The 19,418-nt window shown below is 35.9% G+C and overlaps 1 protein-coding gene across 2 annotated transcripts in view; it reads left to right on the top strand.

Annotated features, from left to right (window-relative positions):
• Window positions 1–19,418, top strand: part of LOC138325357 (mutS protein homolog 5-like) — a 54,470-nt gene that overhangs the window by 570 nt on the left and 34,482 nt on the right. Inside the window, exons 2-9 of one of the 2 annotated variants that reach the window (XM_069270950.1) lie at window positions 2,988–3,194; window positions 6,738–6,861; window positions 7,842–7,922; window positions 8,521–8,595; window positions 13,619–13,740; window positions 14,715–14,824; window positions 16,123–16,158; window positions 17,849–17,934. In XM_069270950.1, the coding sequence (XP_069127051.1) occupies window positions 3,027–3,194; window positions 6,738–6,861; window positions 7,842–7,922; window positions 8,521–8,595; window positions 13,619–13,740; window positions 14,715–14,824; window positions 16,123–16,158; window positions 17,849–17,934 (802 nt within the window). In that variant the 5' untranslated portion in view covers window positions 2,988–3,026. The remainder of the gene's footprint in view (window positions 1–2,987; window positions 3,195–6,737; window positions 6,862–7,841; window positions 7,923–8,520; window positions 8,596–13,618; window positions 13,741–14,714; window positions 14,825–16,122; window positions 16,159–17,848; window positions 17,935–19,418) is intronic. The other variant, XM_069270951.1, reaches the window with a different exon arrangement.

Raw genomic sequence — 19,418 nt, 5'->3', positions numbered from 1 at the left:
ACAATATCAGAAACATACCAGATACATTTGTAGTAAATAAATATTTAAAAAACAATGTAAAAACTTAACATTTATATATAGGCCTAATTTATTTTAGTATGAAATTTGAAAAGTTAAATGATTTTTTTTATTCTATGTGCAAGGCCAATGATGAAAAATAACCAAAAAATCAGTAATTTAAAACTTTGCAGTTAGTCAAATTTATTAAACCTATATATGCTTAATTGTAGTTGTCTGTCATATTTCTTATAACATTACGGTAGTCTAGATATTATATTATACAACGTACAAATTCTTATATTTCATTATCTAAACCGAAGACATTTAAATTTTTGTCCTCAAACATATTGAATAATACGTCGAATCCAAACTTCTAGGCTAATGTATAGCCTGATATAATGCATTGTACTCAAAAATTGTGATTTACATTTGCATTTACATTTAATTACATAAATTAACATGAAATTTATACTGTAGAAGTACTATACTATAATTGTGTGAACTAGTCACACTAATATTAAATCATAACAATTGATGTAAACATTTGAATGACATTAGAGTGGCCACATCACATGCTCTGTGTATTATTGATTTGGCTCCAGTTCAACAGTATCACCTGATCTTCTATAGGAGATCTAGACTATATTAGCATTATGTGGGATTTTCCAAAGCATGAGGCAATGTTTTATTTTTAGAGTATGACTCATCCTTGGCCATGCCTCAAAAACCAAGTAGATCGAAAGTAGGGGACTGGCTTGTCAACAAATCAGACTGTATTGTGTGTATATATAATGTTTAACTCTTGTTTACTTATGTTAGCTTTCAAATAAAAAAAAAAATCTGTTTTTATGAAAAAGCTAAATAAGAAATGTATATATCTATAGCTAGCTATCTGTAGTATTGATAGAGTGTTAAAAGGGAATTATTTATATAAATATTACAAAATAAAATAAAATAGATAATAATGGACAATGACCTAAGTTGACATATCTGTTGTAATAGATATTGAAATTTAGGGAATTGAACATTATAACTTTCATTTCAACAATTTTTTACATGAAAATAAATATAAAATAAGATAAGATTTTAGGGCAATCAAGCCTTATATACATATTCTCCATAGTGGTCTAGATAATTATATTAATTAAATATAATATTTTAGTTTTATTAAGTCTGACACAGACATTCTCATTTATTCTCCTTTCATTTCAGTAGGAATTATAACTTGCATATATACTAAATGAAACTGGTCGAAATAGTGTTTATAATGGTTTATATATCTAATAATTATATACATTATATGACACTGATGTAAATACTCTAACTGTAGGTGAGAAAGCTAATTAAGATGCGGAATGTCGCTTAATTTTAAGGAATTTTACATACCTATACAACATTGTTTTGTGTGTAATAATTTATAGACATGGACTATACAGTATCTGTGGAAGGGTTAAATTATAATTTATATTAAATGTATACATACATAGGCCTATGGGTCAAGGAAGTAATATCAACGGTTGTTTTCCTTTTCCATATAACACTGGATTCTTATAAACATATGTCTATAGGATACATATCATTTTAAGTAGTAAATACTGTATAGGGCAAAGAGTGTAATGGTGTGGATTAATGTCAAATTTTCAAGGCAATCTTCCCTTTTGTCAAGACATAATAAGAGCAAATAGAATTACATATTAAGGACGGTATAAATCAATGTTCACTAAAACATACAATGAACACATATACAACATGCTGTAAGATATAGATAAACCACAGGGACTATGGCAATGCCGCCTATTGTCTGGATGATCCCTTCGGTCAATTGCTTTAATTAGTTGCAATACATACAAATATGGGTACCTTTAAGTGCAAAAGAAAGCAAAATGTTCCTGGAGTAATGGAACAAAACGAAATGGAATGAAACGAAATAGCAAGAAAATAAAACAAAACACTTTTAATGTAAAGAAAATAGTTTTTCATAGCTTTAGCCTCTCATTTTCAGCTCACCTGTCTGAAGGACAAGTGAGCTTTATGGTGTGGTGCTACGTCAACTTTTTCATTAAAAAAACTACTCTAAAAGTTGGAGACTTATCTTGAAATTTGGCATAGCCTGCTAGGATGAAGGGCTACAAAGTTTGTTTAAACGTATGACCTTGAACTAATTACTTCATTCGAGTTCACAAGGATCCAGATAAGCTAAAACCTTTAAACAACTTCTTAATAACCATGAGGTCTAGAGACCTGATATAGGGCCTGTGATATGCTGGAATGAAGGGTTACTAAGTTTGTTCAAATGAATGAATTTGACCTTCATTCAAATCACATGTGGTTTTTGTGATTAGGGTATGCCTAGAATCTATGAAATTCTTCTGAGGAAACCAGAAGGAACAGTATACCTTATTAGAGTTTACAAAAGTCATAACATTTAATGAACCATGTGAAAATCTGGTTTTGTAAATACATGTATAGTGTTTGATATAAAGAACAATTCTCTTATTTATCCTTTGAGATATACAGTTTTTATCTAATTTCACAAACAGCAAAGTTTCCATATTAATTGCGAATCAAATAATAAGAAAATCTCAGAAACGTTCAAAATTGGCTAAAAAGTTCTAAAAACTTGAGAGCATTCCTAAATGAGTGATTGCGTTTCTAGAGCACATAACATACTGTGAAGATTATTTGAGAGACCAATTTTATTAACCTGGTATGTTAGTATATGGTGTGATATTCTGAACTAAAGCCACTGAACCATAGTATTATTAGTAGACATGAAGGATATAATGTATTTTTGTTTTCATATTGGCCATTGATTTTAGTAAAAAAAAACCAATTGTAATTGTATATGCAGTTCTTGATTTCGTCCTGTTTATGTAAAGACATAATAAGAGTTGTCATTATTTCTAATATTGAAATTTGTCTCTTCCTTCAATTTATTGGATGCAAAGTGTTCATTCATTGTATGTTTTAAACATTGTCTTATATAGGTAGCTTGATCCAGTGAGGCATTATTCAGCTACAATAAAATGACCACAACTCGCACACCTAGTACTAAGACACCAGATGGATCTCTGTCTGTCAGCTCGGGACCTCACCAGATAAATGGAATTATGGACACAGAGGATGAGGACATTCAACTTGATCACGTTCAGCATATCCACCAGGATGTCCGAGACAAAATGGTCCTAGAGCAGGTACAATTATACATGTGGGCCTTTTGAACACAAATAATGAAATTAATTATTTGATAAGTAGCTGACGGCATTGTAAAAATAAGAACCATATTCAACGCAATAAGCGCCCAGGGCGTTTAAAAAATTGAAAAAAATGAAAAGGTGCTTAATAAGACGCAATTATTGTAAAGCAAAGTACAAACTTATACAGTTTTGATAGTTAGGCCTCAAAAGGGGGAGGGGCGCTAATAGGGACATGTGCGCTTACTGGGTCCAATACGGTATATGACATAAAGAAGCTAATGTGAAACTGCTGATGTGAAGAAACTAATACATGTATGAAGCAACTTATACTTAAGGAGAGGGCTTATTACTGAGTAAGGGTTATTACTGGTGACTTGGGTATAGAAAAAGATACTTGAAATGGAATTTTCAATGGTGTTTTGTTAATTGAAAAATCTAGTTTAAAAATCTTTTTCCAACAAATAATATATATGATAATTAAGGATTTCATTTGGGCTCACGAGTGAAACACTGGATATGAAGATGGAGATAGTAAATATCCTATGACAGTCAAATAGCCTTGTTATCTTGCAGTTAAGTGAACTGTGTTGAATAAAATTTTAATTTGACGATGTACATACCTCTGAGAAGTCAAAATAGGCTAAATTCTTTAAATGACACTCCTCAATAACTGAAATATTTAGGGTACTGATGTTTGTCCTGTAGCATGCTGGGATGAAGAGCTATAAAGTTCATTCAAAGATACAACGTTGACAGTCTTTTAAGGTCACAGAAGTCAACTAGGCTAAACAACTTCTTGTCAATTACTAAGAAGCCTAAAAACCTGATTTTAGGCCTGTAACATGCTGGGATGATTTGCTACCAAGTTTAATCAGAGTAAGTTGGTAAAAGTCTTCCCGCTGACAACCCTTTGGTAGGAGGGTGATTCAAAATAAATGAAATGAGGTAAATTCTGTATAGTAGGTTCCTACTAGTCATAGAGTTCTTAGTGGTGAATTATAGCCAAATCTCGCCAAAAACAATGTTGGGGAAAGGTGAACAGTGCTTTTATACATTTTGGCTCTTGGCTAGTAGGAGGAAGGCCTGGTAGAAATTAGAGGTAATTCTTAAAGATCATGAGGAAATAAACTTTTAGTCTGTACTTATAACATTACTTAGTTTAATATGCCAGATGATCAATACAGGCACTCTTGGCCTCTTGTTATCTTATTAATCCAGCTCACAGTAGCATAGATTTTCATAAGCATATACTGCCTACAATACATAGATAAAAATTCAGGGACCTCTTCTCTTACCAAGAGTTCTCCCTAGCAGAGAGGTATGTTGTGCCCAGTGTTCTGTTTACCAGAGTTAGATACCCCTCCTCTAGAACAGAATTGTCCTCTTATCCACGGGTTAACAGCAATACTTGTTGGGCATAACTGAGTATTATGCACAGCCCATGATTTTAAATAAACAATATCATTGTCTGTTTAGTAGGGATCAAGCTAAGGACTTGGCTTATTACTCTTATGCTCAACTACTTGAGCTAAAGAGAATAAGTTCTCTTTAGCCGAGAGGTTTATTTTAGCAAGTATTCATTGGAGTTACAATAAATACTTCTTAGTTATAAGATAAGATTTTATACCATATTTGTGAAACAAGGATAGTTTATAATCCTCCTACTAAAGTATTCACGCTCTTAAGAGTATTTATTATAAGCCTTACTAAACATTGTGAGCAGGAAGTAAGTCCCCAATCAGGGGAAACAGACATCCTGGTAACAATCGTGAATGTCCTCCCTGGCTCAGGGCCAGGGGAAGTAGGAAATTATCTTCATAGTACTAAGGAAGTACTATAACCATCAATAACTATATACTGAGATACTGGTAAAACCATACAAATTGTTTAAAAAGAATAACATTAGAATTTTATTGAATGCTATTGACATATTTGTTGACAAAATATCTACATAGTACAAATGCTTTATAACCTTATTCGCTGTAATTAGCGCCCAGGGTGCTTAAATAATTGTAACAAAGAGGGTGCTTATTAATGAAACAGAATGTAAGTTGTGGAGGAAAAAATTAGCCATTATTCAAATCTATCCGTACTCAAGGTACATTAATATCTAGTTCAGTAAACGTGTTGAAACAAGTCGCAATTATACAACTTCGACTCTATTTCCAGAAAAGGGGAGGGGTGCTAATTACGGTGAACATGGTATGATTCTATATTGAAGTGTATGTTTGTTTTCTTTTATTTGGGCCGCGATGGCTGAGTGATTAAGATGTCCCGACATATTACCACAAGCCCATCACCTCTGGGTTGAGAGTTTGAATCCCTTGTGAGGTAGTTGCCAGGTACTGACTGCTGGTCCTGGCAAATCCTTAAATGACCCTGCCTGTTAATAGAATGTTAAATTAATAACACTAAAACCAAAAGTTTTCCTTTTCTGGCTTCAATTTCTTTGGAATTTGATATAGGATTCATTAGCTCACCTGTTCTAAAAACGTTCAGTGTCTGTCTGTCCATTTGTCCGTCCATCATTGTTTCTTTTAAATTGCTATTGGTCATAGAGTTTTACATGGATTGTAACCAAATTTGTCCAGAAACATCTTTGGGAAGGGGAAGAATTTGTATAAATCTGGGCTCTTCCTCCCCTGGGACAGGAAGGACTTGGCTGTATATGGCTAAATAGTGGTTAATCCTTTAAAGGACATCATGGGAAGAGGAACAGAGTTTGTAGGAGGTGTGGGGACCCAATAGGGGTAATCAGTGACATTGTTAAGGGGAAATTAGAAGATGATATTAGGAAATAAAACCAGGTGAGCGATACAGGCCCTCTGAGCCTCTTGTTCTAGTTTTTTGTTTGTACATGTATCACAGTTTTCATGCTTGATTCATTGAAACAGGTATTTCAATACAGCTCTGCAAATTTGCATGCTCATTAAATTTCATTTCAAAGATATTATTATTAAACACATTTTTATCCCACCATCTGATGATTGCCTTTCTTCTGTGATCGTTCGTCGATCCAACCTTCCGTCCATTTACAACTAATTGTTACCGCTATTTCTCAGATAGCACTTAAAGGGATCTTTCAAAAATTTCATATGGTATGTATGTTTGCTAGGGCTCTAGTTGTGCATATTGCATTTTGGGACTGATTGGTCATCAACAGCCAACTTGAATTTTGATATTCAAAGGTTGGTACCGCTATTTCCCAGGAAGTACTGAAGAGCTTGTTCTCAAACCTGTTTGTATAGGCTCCACATAGGCCCTGGCTTTGCTTGATGCATTTTGGGACCAACAAGGCTACCGTCTTTGATTTTAATAGTCAAAGTTTGAAAAGCAGAAAAAATCCCTCTTTCAATTGTCAGACATAGATCATTCTAATTTCTTTGGTGGGTGCCAATATCCCACACAATAATATACCTGTGGGATCTCTTGTTAATTATCATACTTTAACTTGATGCTGTAATTTACCTGAATATACAATGTACACTAACAAGATTCAAAGCAATACAGTATTTTAAATACTTTTATGTGTGTATGCAGGTATACATGGGTGTGGTGTGGCAGACTGGAAAGTTAGGACTGGCCTACTATGATGTCGATACTACCCAGATACACATGATGCTGGACACTGTGGAAACAGATGAATTCACCATGTTGAAAAGAGGTACAATAAACATTTAGAGCTCCACAATATCTGTAACTCTTTTTAGAATTATTAGGCCTACATTGCTTTTTCTGCTTGAGGTTTTTAATAATTTCAGGCTTTTTTTCTTTGTATTGTTTTGTTAGAATATATTTTCAAATCACATTTCATCTGTCTTTTCCTCTGTTCATCTATCAATGTTTCTCAGAAAGTGATTAAAGGACCACTTCTCAAAAGTCATATCTAGGTTCCTATTGGTGCTTAGTTATAACATAGGTCACAGGGGTCAAATAGGCTAAAATCTCAAAAAAAAAAAAATTGCCAATAACTAAGAAGCTTAGATATCTGATATGGAGTCTGTAGAATGCTGGGATGAAGGGATACTAAGTTTGTTCTAACAAATGACCTTGATCTTCATTCAAGGTCACAGGGGTCAAATAGATTGAAAATCTTAAAAAGGACTTCTTGTCAGTAATTAGGCTTATTGTACTGATTTTGGGCTGGGATGAAGACAGGGGTCAATAAGGATACACTCTTTACAACTTCTTGTAAATAATTATGACCCCTTGAGACCTCATATTTCATCTGTTGAATGCTGGGATGAAGGGCTATTAAGTTTGTTCAAATGAATGACATTGGCCTTCATTCAAGGTCAAAGGGGTCAATTAAGCTAAACCTTTTAAAAACTTCCTGTCAATAACTAAGAGTCCTTTTAAAAGAGACCTGTTATTGGACTTGTACCATGCAGGGATGAAGGGCTACCAAGATTGTGCAAATGAATGACATAAACTTTCATTCAAGGTCATGTAGAAGTAAAAAAGACTACAATATTCTGTATTTCATTTCCTTTATATATTGTATTAGTCAGATGACCTTTAAGCCTCTTGTATAAATTCCGGACGTTTTGTAAAAAAAAAGAAAAAAAAGTGCACTCTTGTCTCATAGTATGTCATGTTTCAGTCATAAAAAAATATATATATACCTCTTATGTTATATTTCAGTATTAAAACAGATCCCTCCTGTGTGTGTAGTTGTTGGTACCAAACAGGATGAACGTTTAATCAAAACTTTGAGGACACTATGTAAGTACTATCAGTGGTATAGATACTTTAAACCAACTTTCTCTTACGGCTATTAAATTTCTCAATTTCCATTTCAAAACAAGTTCACGAAGATTAATATTAGCTGATTTAACAATTGAATGATAATTCCTATCAATATAGATTGATACTTAAACTTCTGTGAATAACTAAGAGGCCTAGAGCCTTGATATTGGGCCTGTGACATGCTGCGATTCAGGGATACCAAGTGTGTTCAAATGAATGACTTTGACTGCCTTTCAAGGTCATATGTGTCAAATAATGTGTTTAAATCATCTATGTGAAATTTGGTGAGATAAAAAAAGAGAAAATCTGGATCTAACAACATTTGTCTCATCCAATATACATGTATTTGATTCCAGCGTGTACTACACAAGCGTGCTTTACTGTGTTTCAAGTTTTAATTATAAATATTGTAATATACATATGTTACAGTAACAATAAAATCACCTTCAAACTTCATTTCAGCTAGGAAGAATTTCACTTTAATTTAGTCGTCAAGTTGTAATTAAAACCAGTAAGCTGAGGGTTGTGAGCTTGATTCTGATTTGCTTTTCTGTTAAATAATTTGTTGTTACAGTGGTACTCCAGCCAGACACAGACCGGGTGGATCAGGGGTCAGATGTTGTGAAGATGCTGCCCAGTGCTGATTTCAGTAAGTGATCAGTGAAAGAGTTACAGGACTTTAAAATCTTCAAAACAGATAAATCCATGGTTTCTGCTCGATAACTTAAATATTTATTGTCCAATTTCAACCAAATTTGGTATATTGCTTGATATTAATGAGGTCTCGGAGTGGTTTGATACTGGTCAAAATCCATCAATATTTGCAATTGTTACGGGACTTGATAACTTCACCTAATTATTAAAGTGAATAGTCGGGCAAAGAAAACCAGTCTAAATGCGTTCACTGGCCTTCCAAAAGTGCTCACATATTAATACGACGGTCAAGTTCTGCTTAGTTTCCCAGTTCTGACCATTAAAGTAAAGAAAAGTTGAAAGCATTGAAAGCGAGGCTGTGTGGAAATATAACCACGGACATAGTGAGCTGGGAGGACGTTTTAGAATTCCCATACTTTAAATTAATTTCTTCGTACGCAGACAGATTTTGACGAGAGATTTTATTTTTCCATTTCATAAGAAATTATACTGGATACATTCACACCATTTTTACCGACTTTAGCCATCCTTGCCCAACTGTTCACTTTAACATTATTTTCAATTGTAAATAACTATTTTTTATGATGGTGTGCAGGCGACACACATCCACTTTCATGGAATTCTTGTTTATTTAATTTATTTTTTATTAATTTTTTTTTCATTAATATACACTACACAACATGTATACAAAAGAACATGAAATACAAATACAATGGATGTTACATTTGAAGAATTATTTTAAATCACAAATTTCATTGTACTTACAAGTATCTCACTAACATATATATTGAACAGATCCATCAGAGTTATTTCCCTTCATAGAAATGTAGTGACAAAGTGAAGTAGGGGAGACCACTCTTGGTAAAACCTAGGATAGAGCTCTTTCAAGAACTTTTAAATATTACAGTTTATATATTTAACCAATTTTGTAATAAATGTTTGTGGTTTACGCTTTAAATTTACTATTAGATACATGTGCATTATAATCTTGTGATATTTAAGTTCTAATTGAATATTATTTTTTGAGACTGTTTAAGTAGAGTTCTTTTTCATGACATTTACATTTTTAGCTACCTGGCCCGAGTATCAGATTTATTCAAATCGCCTTTCGTCCGTGGTCCGTCGTCCGTCCGTCCGTCCTTCCGTCCTTCCGTCCGTTAACAATTCTTGTTACCGCTATTTCTCAGAAAGTACTGAAGGAATCTTTCTCAAATTTTACATGTAGGTTCCCCTAGGGGTCTAGTTTTGCATATTGCATTTTGGGACCAATCGGTCAACAAGATGGCCGACAGGACGCCATCTTGGATTTTGACAATTGAAGTTTGTTACCACTATTTCTCAAAAAGTACTGAAGGGATCTGTCTCAAATTTCATGTGCATGGTCCCTTAGGTCCCTGTTTATGCATATTGCATTTTGGTACCGATCGGTTAACAAGATGGCCGACAGGAAGCCATCTTGGATTTTGACAATGAAGTTTGTTACCGCTATTTCTCAGAAAGTACTGAAGGGATCTCTCTCAAATTTTACATGTAGGTTCCCCTAGGGGTCTAGTTGTGCATATTGCATTTTGGGACCAATCGATCAACAAAATGGCCACCAGGCAGCCATCTTGGATTTTGATAGTTAAAGTTTGTTACCGCTATTTCTCAGAAAGTACTGAAGGGATCTCTCTCAAATTTTACACTTAGGTTCCCCTAGGAGTCTTGTTGTGCATATTGCATTTTGGGACCAATCAGTCAACAAGATGGCCGACAGGACGCCATCTTGGATTTTGACAATTGAAGTTTGTTACCACTATTTCTCAGAAAGTACTGAAGGGATCTGTCTCAAATTTCAAGTGCATGGTCCCCTAGGTCCCTGGTTATGCATGTTGCATTTTGGTACCGATCGGTTAACAAGATGGCCAACAGGAAGCCATCTTGGATTTTGACAATGAAGTTTGTTACCGCTATTTCTCAGAAAGGACTGAAGGGATCTGTCTCATATTGCATGTACAGGTTCCCCTGCGGGTCTAGTTGTGCATATCGCATTTTCAGACTGATCGATGAACAAGATGGCTGACAGGCCGACATATTGGATTTTGATAGTTGAAGCTTATTACCACTATTTCTCAGAAAGTACTGAAGGGATCGCTCTCAAATTTTACATGTAGGTTCCCCTAGGAGTCTTGTTGTGCATATTGCATTTTGGGACCGATCAGTGAACAAGATGGCCGACAGGACTCCATGTTGGATTTTGACAATTGAAGTTTGTTACCGCTATTTCTCATAAAGTACTGAAGGGATCTGTCTCAAATTGCATTTGCAGGTTCCCCTAGGGGTCTAGTTGTGCATATTGTATTTTGGGACCGATTGATGAACAAGATGGCCGATAGGCCGCCATGTTGGATTTTGATAGTTGAAACTTGTTACCACTTTTGCTCAGAAAGTACTGAAGTGATCTGTCTCAAATTTTATATGTAAGTTCCCCTAGGACCTTATTTGTGCATATTGCATTTTCGGACTGATCAGTCAAAAAGATGGCCGACAGGTAGCCATCTTGGAATTTGATAATAAAGTTTGTTTCTCAGAAAGTACTAGAAGGATCTTTCTCAAATTTCATATGTAGTAATATGTACAGCTGTACGAAAAGCAGAGAAAAGATCCCTCTTTTGTTTGTCAGACATAGATCATTCTTTGGTGGGCGCCAAGATCCTCTCTGGGATCTCTTGTTTTTACTAGAATGAGTATCAGATTTTCAATATGAAAATTGGCATGTGTACTATCTTGTTTGCTGAAAATAAACTCCTGTTTTTCAAATCTAAGACTTTGAAATTATTAGCAATTATATTATAGTTGTTCAATCAAATTTAATAGATTATCACAGTCCTAAAATATATGGGTGATTGTTTCTGGATAAGTTGGACAAAATGGATAGATCGCTGTTGGATCAATATGAACATTTTTAGTACACAGGGTACATTTTATGCTAGGGGGTATGTTTAATTGTGTTAGGAGTATAAAAAGAATGCAGATACTTTTTTATGCAGAATAAGTATCGGGATACTATACTTATGCAGGATCAAGGTACATTTTTAGGTCATCTGACCGAAGGTCAGGATGACCTATTGTCATCGTGTTTCGTCCGTCGTCGTGCGCCGTCCGCCGTCCACCGTCCGCCGTGCGTCGTGCGTAAAACTATTTATACAAAAGCCTACTCCTCCTAAACCCTTGAGTGAATTACATCCATATTTGGTATGAAACATCCTTGGGGAAGGACAATCATATTTTATATAAATGAGATAGGTCCGACCCCTAGGGGCAGAGGGGCGGGGCCCCAAAAGGGCAAATTTTCTTAATTTTAGCTTTAAAATCCTACTCCTCCTTCATCCTTGGATGGATTTCATCCATATTTGGTGTGAAACATCATTGGGGACAGACAATCATATTTTATATAAATGAGCCTGGTCCGACCCCTAGGGGCTGAGGTATGGGGCCCCAAAAGGGCAAATTTTCTTAATTTTAGCTTTAAAATCCTACTCCTCCTTCATCCTTGAATAGATTTCATCTGTATTTGGTGTGAAACATCATTGGAGAAGGACAATCATATTTTAGATAAATGAGCCTGGTCGGACTCATAGGGGCTGAGGGGTGGGGTCCCAAATGGGGAAATTTTCTTAATTTTAGCTTTAAAATCCTACTCCTCCTTCATCCTTAGATGGATTTCTTCCATATTTGGTGTGAAACATCATTGGGGACGGACAATCATATTTTATATAAATGAGCCTGGTCCGACCCCTAGGGGCTGAGGGGTGGGGCCCCAAAAGGGCAAATTTTCTTAATTTAGCTTTAAAATCCTACTCCTCCTTCATCCTTAGATGGATTTCTTCCATATTGGTGTGAAACATCATTGGGGAAGGACAATCATATTTTATTAAATGAGTGGTCCGACCCCTAGGGGCTGAGGGGTGGGGCCCCAAAAGGGCAAATTTTTTAGCTTAATTTTATGAATTTCTGGCCCAATAATATTTTATGTAAATGAGTCTTGTCCTAGGGGCTGAGGTTCCCAAAAGGGCAAATTTTGGTAATTTTAGCTGGCCCACTTCCTGTTTTATTTTGGTCTCCGATCAATCAAAATTGGTCTATAGGGGTTTTAATTGATGCCGAACAACATGCAGACATTTTCGTAAAGAAGATTTGTATTCCAAGATGGCTGCTGGCCCACTTCCTGTTTTCAGGTTTCAGTCTCCGATCTCAATGAAAATTGATCTATAGGGGTTTTAATTGATTCAGAAGGGGGAACTTTAGGTGAGGACAATCATATTTTATAAAGAACCGAGCTAAGACCCATTGGGATAGTACGGCGGAGGTTCAAAATGGGAGCTTTGCTGAAATTTGGCTTTAAAATCTGACTCCTCCTTATATTAATCCTTGAATGGGTTACAACTATAAATGGATGAAGGGCTACCAAGTTTGTTCAACAAATGACATTTACCTATTTCAGAAACTTACATATTCAACTAAGGAGTTCCTTGTATTGTTTATATTAATCGTTAACCAATACTTTATACTGTGACTTTGTTGTTTTGTACCATGAGTCAGATGACCGTTAAGGCCCATGGGCCTCTTTTTATGCATGTCACCACGAGCATGCATTGCATGCAACCACAGTCAATAGGGATACGTTTTTCAACTGGTCCATGGTTGTAGCTATAAACACAAATTTAAAAGATATTCCAAATACAACAGAACATTAATTTCAATGAACATGATCAAATTTATAATTTCATCCCTGAAATATATAATTTCATCCAAGAAAAATATTGACACAAATTGTTCTTTCAAATTCTAGCGTTAAAACACAACTAAAATACCATCTATCATTGATTTAAGGTTAATATTCAGGCCAATGTATTTGAAAACTTTGAAGATGGGGTAAGTATGTAAAAATTTTCAACAATCAATCAGCGCTACGTACATTCTTACCAGGTAATCAATTTCAGATGCCTGTCTGTAGTAACTGTCTTGTGATTTTGCAGATTTGGACATTTGTAAGAGAAGGCTGCTGAATCTGGACCTGCCCTCTATCCCCAAACACTTTACTGAGACTGAAAAGACTCTCTACCTGTCTTCCCTGGTCCCATTTGACAATGTTGCTATGGTTGGTAACAACAGATGTTTCTTTATTTGCCATACTCAGCTTATGGGATAAATGACTTCGAAAGTAAAACAGAATTGAAATTTATATGCCTCCTTTGAAAATAAGCCTGGGATTCCTTACCAAAATTGAAAATGTGTAGTGGCTTATTATGGAGATTTTATCGTGTTGAAATATTTCTATCACTTTAAGATGTAAATTGTGTTATTTCACTCTCTGGTGATTGTATAAATGCACGTGGTGCAATATTCGAATGACATCAAACTGTTGTACTCTGTACTCTTGAAACCGGATATGTGACAGAGTCAGAGTCCTTCCTGCTTTCACATTCGTAACGTGTACCATCCACTGAAATTCATAAATGATAGTTGCATTTAGGTCAATGTTATATCTTGCCATATAAGGATCCTTCCAGTGATTTTTGCAGAATTAACACACCTAGGACTGGCTTATATACTGGTTACAATGGTTACTATGGTTGCAATGGTTACAATTGTTTGATGATTATTGGGCGGCAAGTAGATGTTTCTTTCCCGTAAACAATTGCTTGCATGTAGTTTGACGTCAAAAAGTTTATTGTTTTAGTACCTTTAGAAATCTAGATTCAAAATGTTCAGTAAGAATGCATAATTAAAATGATATGTTAGTAATACATTCTTTATGCAATTAAGAGTTTGAATATTAATGAGTACCTATTTTTTTATGAAGATATCACTACTCCTTGTTTGCATATGTCAGTAAATAACGTTTATCTTTGTGTGGCCTTCTTGAAGATGATTTAATTGTGGTAAAAACAGGTCAAATAATGCAGGGTTATTAGATATGGAATTTATTTCACTCTTGTAATTAATTTTTTTAAAGTTACAAAATGGAATCAATAAACTTTGTGTCTTTTGTAACTTTCAAAAAATAAATAAATTCATATTCATCAACCACCTGTTGTATAACCTCTATGTATAAAACCATTGACATTATAGGTGAGAGCCACTGGAGGATTACTGAAGTATCTGGAGAAGATGAGGATTGGCGTGGAGTTAGAAGACCGTGTTATTGGAGTACCTGTTTTAGATCTGAGGTGTTTCTCACTGTAAGTTCTCACCTGTCTTAGATCTTGGGTATTTATCACTGTAATTTCTCACCTGTCTTAGATCTGAGGTATTTATCACTGTAAGTTCACACCTGTCTTAGATCTGAGGTATTTCTTCTTACTTCAAGTTCTCACCTGTCTTAGATCTGAGGTGTTCTCACCTGTCTAAGATCTTAGGTATTTCTCACTATTCTTAAATCTGAGGTGTTCTCACTGTAAGTTCTCACCTGTCTTAGATCTGAGGTGTTCTCACCTGTCTAAGATCTTAGGTATTTCTCACTATTCTTAAATCTGAGGTGTTCTCACTGTAAGTTCTCACCTGTCTTAGATCTGAGGTGTTTCTCACTGTAAGTTCTCACCTGTCTTAGATCTGAGGTGTTTCTCACTGTAAGTTCTCACCTGTCTTAGATCTGAGGTGTTTCTCACTGTAAGTTCTCACCTGTCTTAGATCTGAGGTGTTTCTCCCTGTAAGTTCTCACCTGTCTTAGATCTGAGGTGTTTCTCACTGTAAGTTCTCACCTGTCTTAGATCTGAGGTGTTTCTCCCTGTAAGTTCTCACCTGTCTTAGATCTGAGGTGTTTCTCACTGTAAGTTCTCACCTGTCTTAGATCTGAGGTGTTTCTCCCTGTAAGTTCTCACCTGTCTTAGATCTGAGGTGTTTCTCACTGTAAGTTCTCACCTGTCTTAGATCTGAGGTGTTTCTCACTGTAAGTTCTCACCTGTCTTAGATCTGAGGTGTTTCTCACTGTAAGTTCTCACCTGTCTTAGATCTGAGGTGTTTCTCACTGTAAGTTCTCACCTGTCTTAGATCTGAGGTGTTTCTCACTGTAAGTTCTCATCTTTTTTAGATCTGAGGTGTTTCTCACTGACAGCCATCTTGAATTTTGGTAAAGTTTGTTACTGCTATTTCTTCGAAAGTATCTGTATCCTCGTAGGTTCCCCATGTTATCCATATTGCATTTTTGGACCAATTAATCAACATGATGGCAGACATATTGGATTTTGGTAATCGAAAATTTAAAAAGCAAAGAAAAGATTCCTCTTTCCATTGTCAGACATAGATCATTCTTTGGTAGGCGCCACTCTGGTATCTCTTGTACTTTACTGTTATCAGTCATTTTCAAGTCATATCTTCAACTGTACATTCATTGTCAAGATATTTACTTTCATAATCGTAAGGCACAATGAACGGGGCGTTTTCTGACATGTCGGCTTACTTGTTGCACATGTTTAACCAGTGAAATTATAACTACTAATATGTTTGTGAATTTTTCATATTTTTTTACTCTGATTTACAGTGGTGATCAGATGGTATTGGACGACACAGCCTATAGGTAAGTCTTTTTAAAGAATAGAGTCGAGATCACAAACCACCCTCTGTAATATATTACAGACCAATGGCCCAGTGGTCAAGGTGTCTGCTATCCTTCCACTAGCCCTATACATCTAGGTTCCGGGTTTGAAACAAATTTGGGGCACTTACCTAGTCATATTTTGATGATTATTTGCTAGGTACCCTGGCTTTTCTTTACTACCAGAATCTAGTTCATGTCTGGGTTGGCCATTTGTATAATTGGTTAGGCTGACCGCTCCAGGGGCTGAGAGGTTGAATTATGAATATAAACATCTTAATTTATGAATGAAATCACTCATATTTTGAAGAAGCATCCTTAAGGGTTGGGGATTCAAAATTGTACAAATTGTTAGGCTGACTTCCAGGGGCCTGTTATGAATGGATATCATAATATTTATGTATATAACTTGATATGCTGTCATTGAATATGAAAGTGTCATGTAAATGTAATCCATAACTGCAATGCATGCATACAGTGCTGTGTGAGATTCTAATCAAACCAGACAAACGTTTATTTTTGAATTTAACAAGGTGAGCGATATAGGCCCACTGGGCCTCTAGTTCGCTTTAAATTTCTACTTCTGTCCATGGGGGACAGACTGGTATAACTCAATCTAATTAAAATTAGACTTGTAATTCTGCTCCACTGCGATACTCTACGTTACACTCCAATACATGATCTAACGATGCCCCGTTCGAGGTCACCTTAGCATGACCTCTGGCCTGGAATCGGAACATCTTGGGACGCACTATTATCCGTTTACACTTCCGAATGAATCAACCACACCGAAGATTCCGTAGGCCACACGCTGATTGGCTAACCATAGGGGTCATGCTGAGGTGACCCCAAAGGGGGCATCGTTAGATCTTGTATTGGAGCGTAATGTAGAGTATCGTAGTGGAGCGGAATTACAAGTCTAATTTTGATTAGATTGGGTATAACTTTGCTGAAATTTTGCTATATGTAATGCTGTAAGTTGTCATCCTTTGTGAAATATATTGTGTCAGGTGACAGTTAAGGCTCCTGGCCTCTTGTTGCTTTCAAAATAAATTTATTTCAGTATTCGTATAATTGTAATTAGCTCGCCTCTCGAAGAGAAGGGAAGATTATGGAATCACTTTGGCTTCAGCAATGGTTAAGGTTTTGGTGCAATTGTTGTATTATTGCTATTTGTCACAACGGACATTGATTTCTTTAATGATTTTGGATTATAATTGTTGTGATTGGGGTGTACAATCATTCACAAACAGCCATATGCTAGATTTTGAGAATTTCAAGAGGCCCAATGGGCCGAAATAGCCAGGTTAAAGTTTTGGTGCAAGTGTTGTAATACTGTTATCCGTCACAAATGACGTTGATTTCAACAATGTTTTATAATTATAATTGTTGTGATGGGTATGAACAATTATTTAAGGTGCCAAATGCTAGATTTTGAGAATTTCCAGAGGCCCAATTAGCTAAAAATAGCCAGGTTAAGGTTTTGGACAATCATTTAAAGGAGCCAAATGCTGTGTTTTTTAATCCAAGTAGCACAAGGGACTTGACTGTACATGCACTTATATTTATGTACTGAGGTGGTGAATAACATCTTACTGACTGTCAGGAAACTAACAAATACTGGTTGAGGAAACTAACAAGGAAACTAACAAATATTGGTTGATATTATTAGCTCTTTACAGATATTTCAGCGAGAGTCACATCCTTCTGCATACAAAGCAGGGTCACGCAATGCAAAGGAAGGCCTCAGCCTCTTTGGTAAGTTAATCAAAGTTATTAAAGACTTTGTCTTATATAATTATATATAATTATACCCCATGTAACAAAGTTAAGGGGGGTATACTGGAATCGGTTTGTCCCTCTGTCTGCCGTCTGTCTGCAGACATAACATTGTACGACGAATTCCTCCAAAACTACTTGACAGATTTTGATGAAATTTGTTGGTACACAGAACCTTGACATAAAGTATTTAGGTTCCCCTATTAATGAAGTAACTACTAATTTAAAAGGCCTAATTAGCCCTAGCGATAGGTATTAGTCGCCCACTCTGGTGGCAGTTCTAGATGTTCCTGTTTTAATCTGAATAGGATTGCTATGAATTATTTCATGTGGATTAGGATGAGATATGTCTAAGATAGGTCATGTCTATTTACATGTATACTGGGGGTACATTACAATGCACCACAATGTAAATAGATGTGACCTATACTTATCTCATCATTACTAACGAGGCCCTGTGGGTTGTGGCTACCTTCAAAAGTCGTGCACTATTAGAGCGCAGCTTAGATTTGGATCTGTAATGAGAGTAAACTCTCAGAAACTCGCCGTTATCATGACGTCACAATAGAAATATTGACATTTTCTATTGATACCTTGGGAAATCAGTGGAATCGTATCTGTAACTGTATTTCATTTTATCAAGTTGTCTGTAAAATAATGCGGATTCACAAAGGTTGCTAACAAAATTTCTTTCATACCCTGATGAAATTAAAATATAGTGACATCAGTGCTTAATAACTGCGGTGCATGTTAACCCTACCGATTCGCGGCGGAAGTCTACCGCTTTTGAGGCTGATATTCCGCCTACCGCTTTAATATCCAAATATTCCGATTTCTGCAAAAACATCGTCTTCATTTTTTTTTCTTCCGATTTCTGAATTTTTCATAGTCGGTTGGGGCTGCCATGGTGGCTTCAAATTGCATACCAGACTGAGTAGGGGGACTGGCTTCATAATTAAGTAAACAAAGGAGGTGTGAACACTCCCTGTCCAACACCCACTGGTGCTAATTAGCAGCCTGGGGCTAGTTCCACCTTGGCTTGGTGGTGTCACTTGCTTAACATAGCCTATTTCACGTGTCTGAGTGTAACGATGAGTATTACAGGTTGGGGAAATCTGCCATATTCAGCTATATAGCTGATATCAGCTACTCTAGCTCATAACAGCTACTATCAATAGCTCATTTCAGCTATTCGGAAACAATATGTTTGTCGACGTGTCAAATACACAAAGTCGCACGTGCGCCACAAAATTATCGGGTACCCACATGCATCAAACTCTGTATATAAACAAGTTTCGCGAATGTTACCACGTCATTTTTCCTGCAGCGGTTGAAGAAATACACAACTATCATAGAAAGTGACCACCATGCTCACCTGCATTCCAATTTGAAGTAAGTTAACTTAATATCTGCACATATATCTGCCATCTCCACCTTCCATGACACCCAAACATTTCTCTCTG

The sequence above is a fragment of the Argopecten irradians genome, chromosome 6 (assembly GCF_041381155.1).
Source record: "Argopecten irradians isolate NY chromosome 6, Ai_NY, whole genome shotgun sequence".
Lineage (NCBI taxonomy): Eukaryota > Metazoa > Mollusca > Bivalvia > Pectinida > Pectinidae > Argopecten > Argopecten irradians.
Note: the sequence above shows the minus strand (reverse complement) of the source record. Positions and strands in the feature narration are given on the sequence as shown.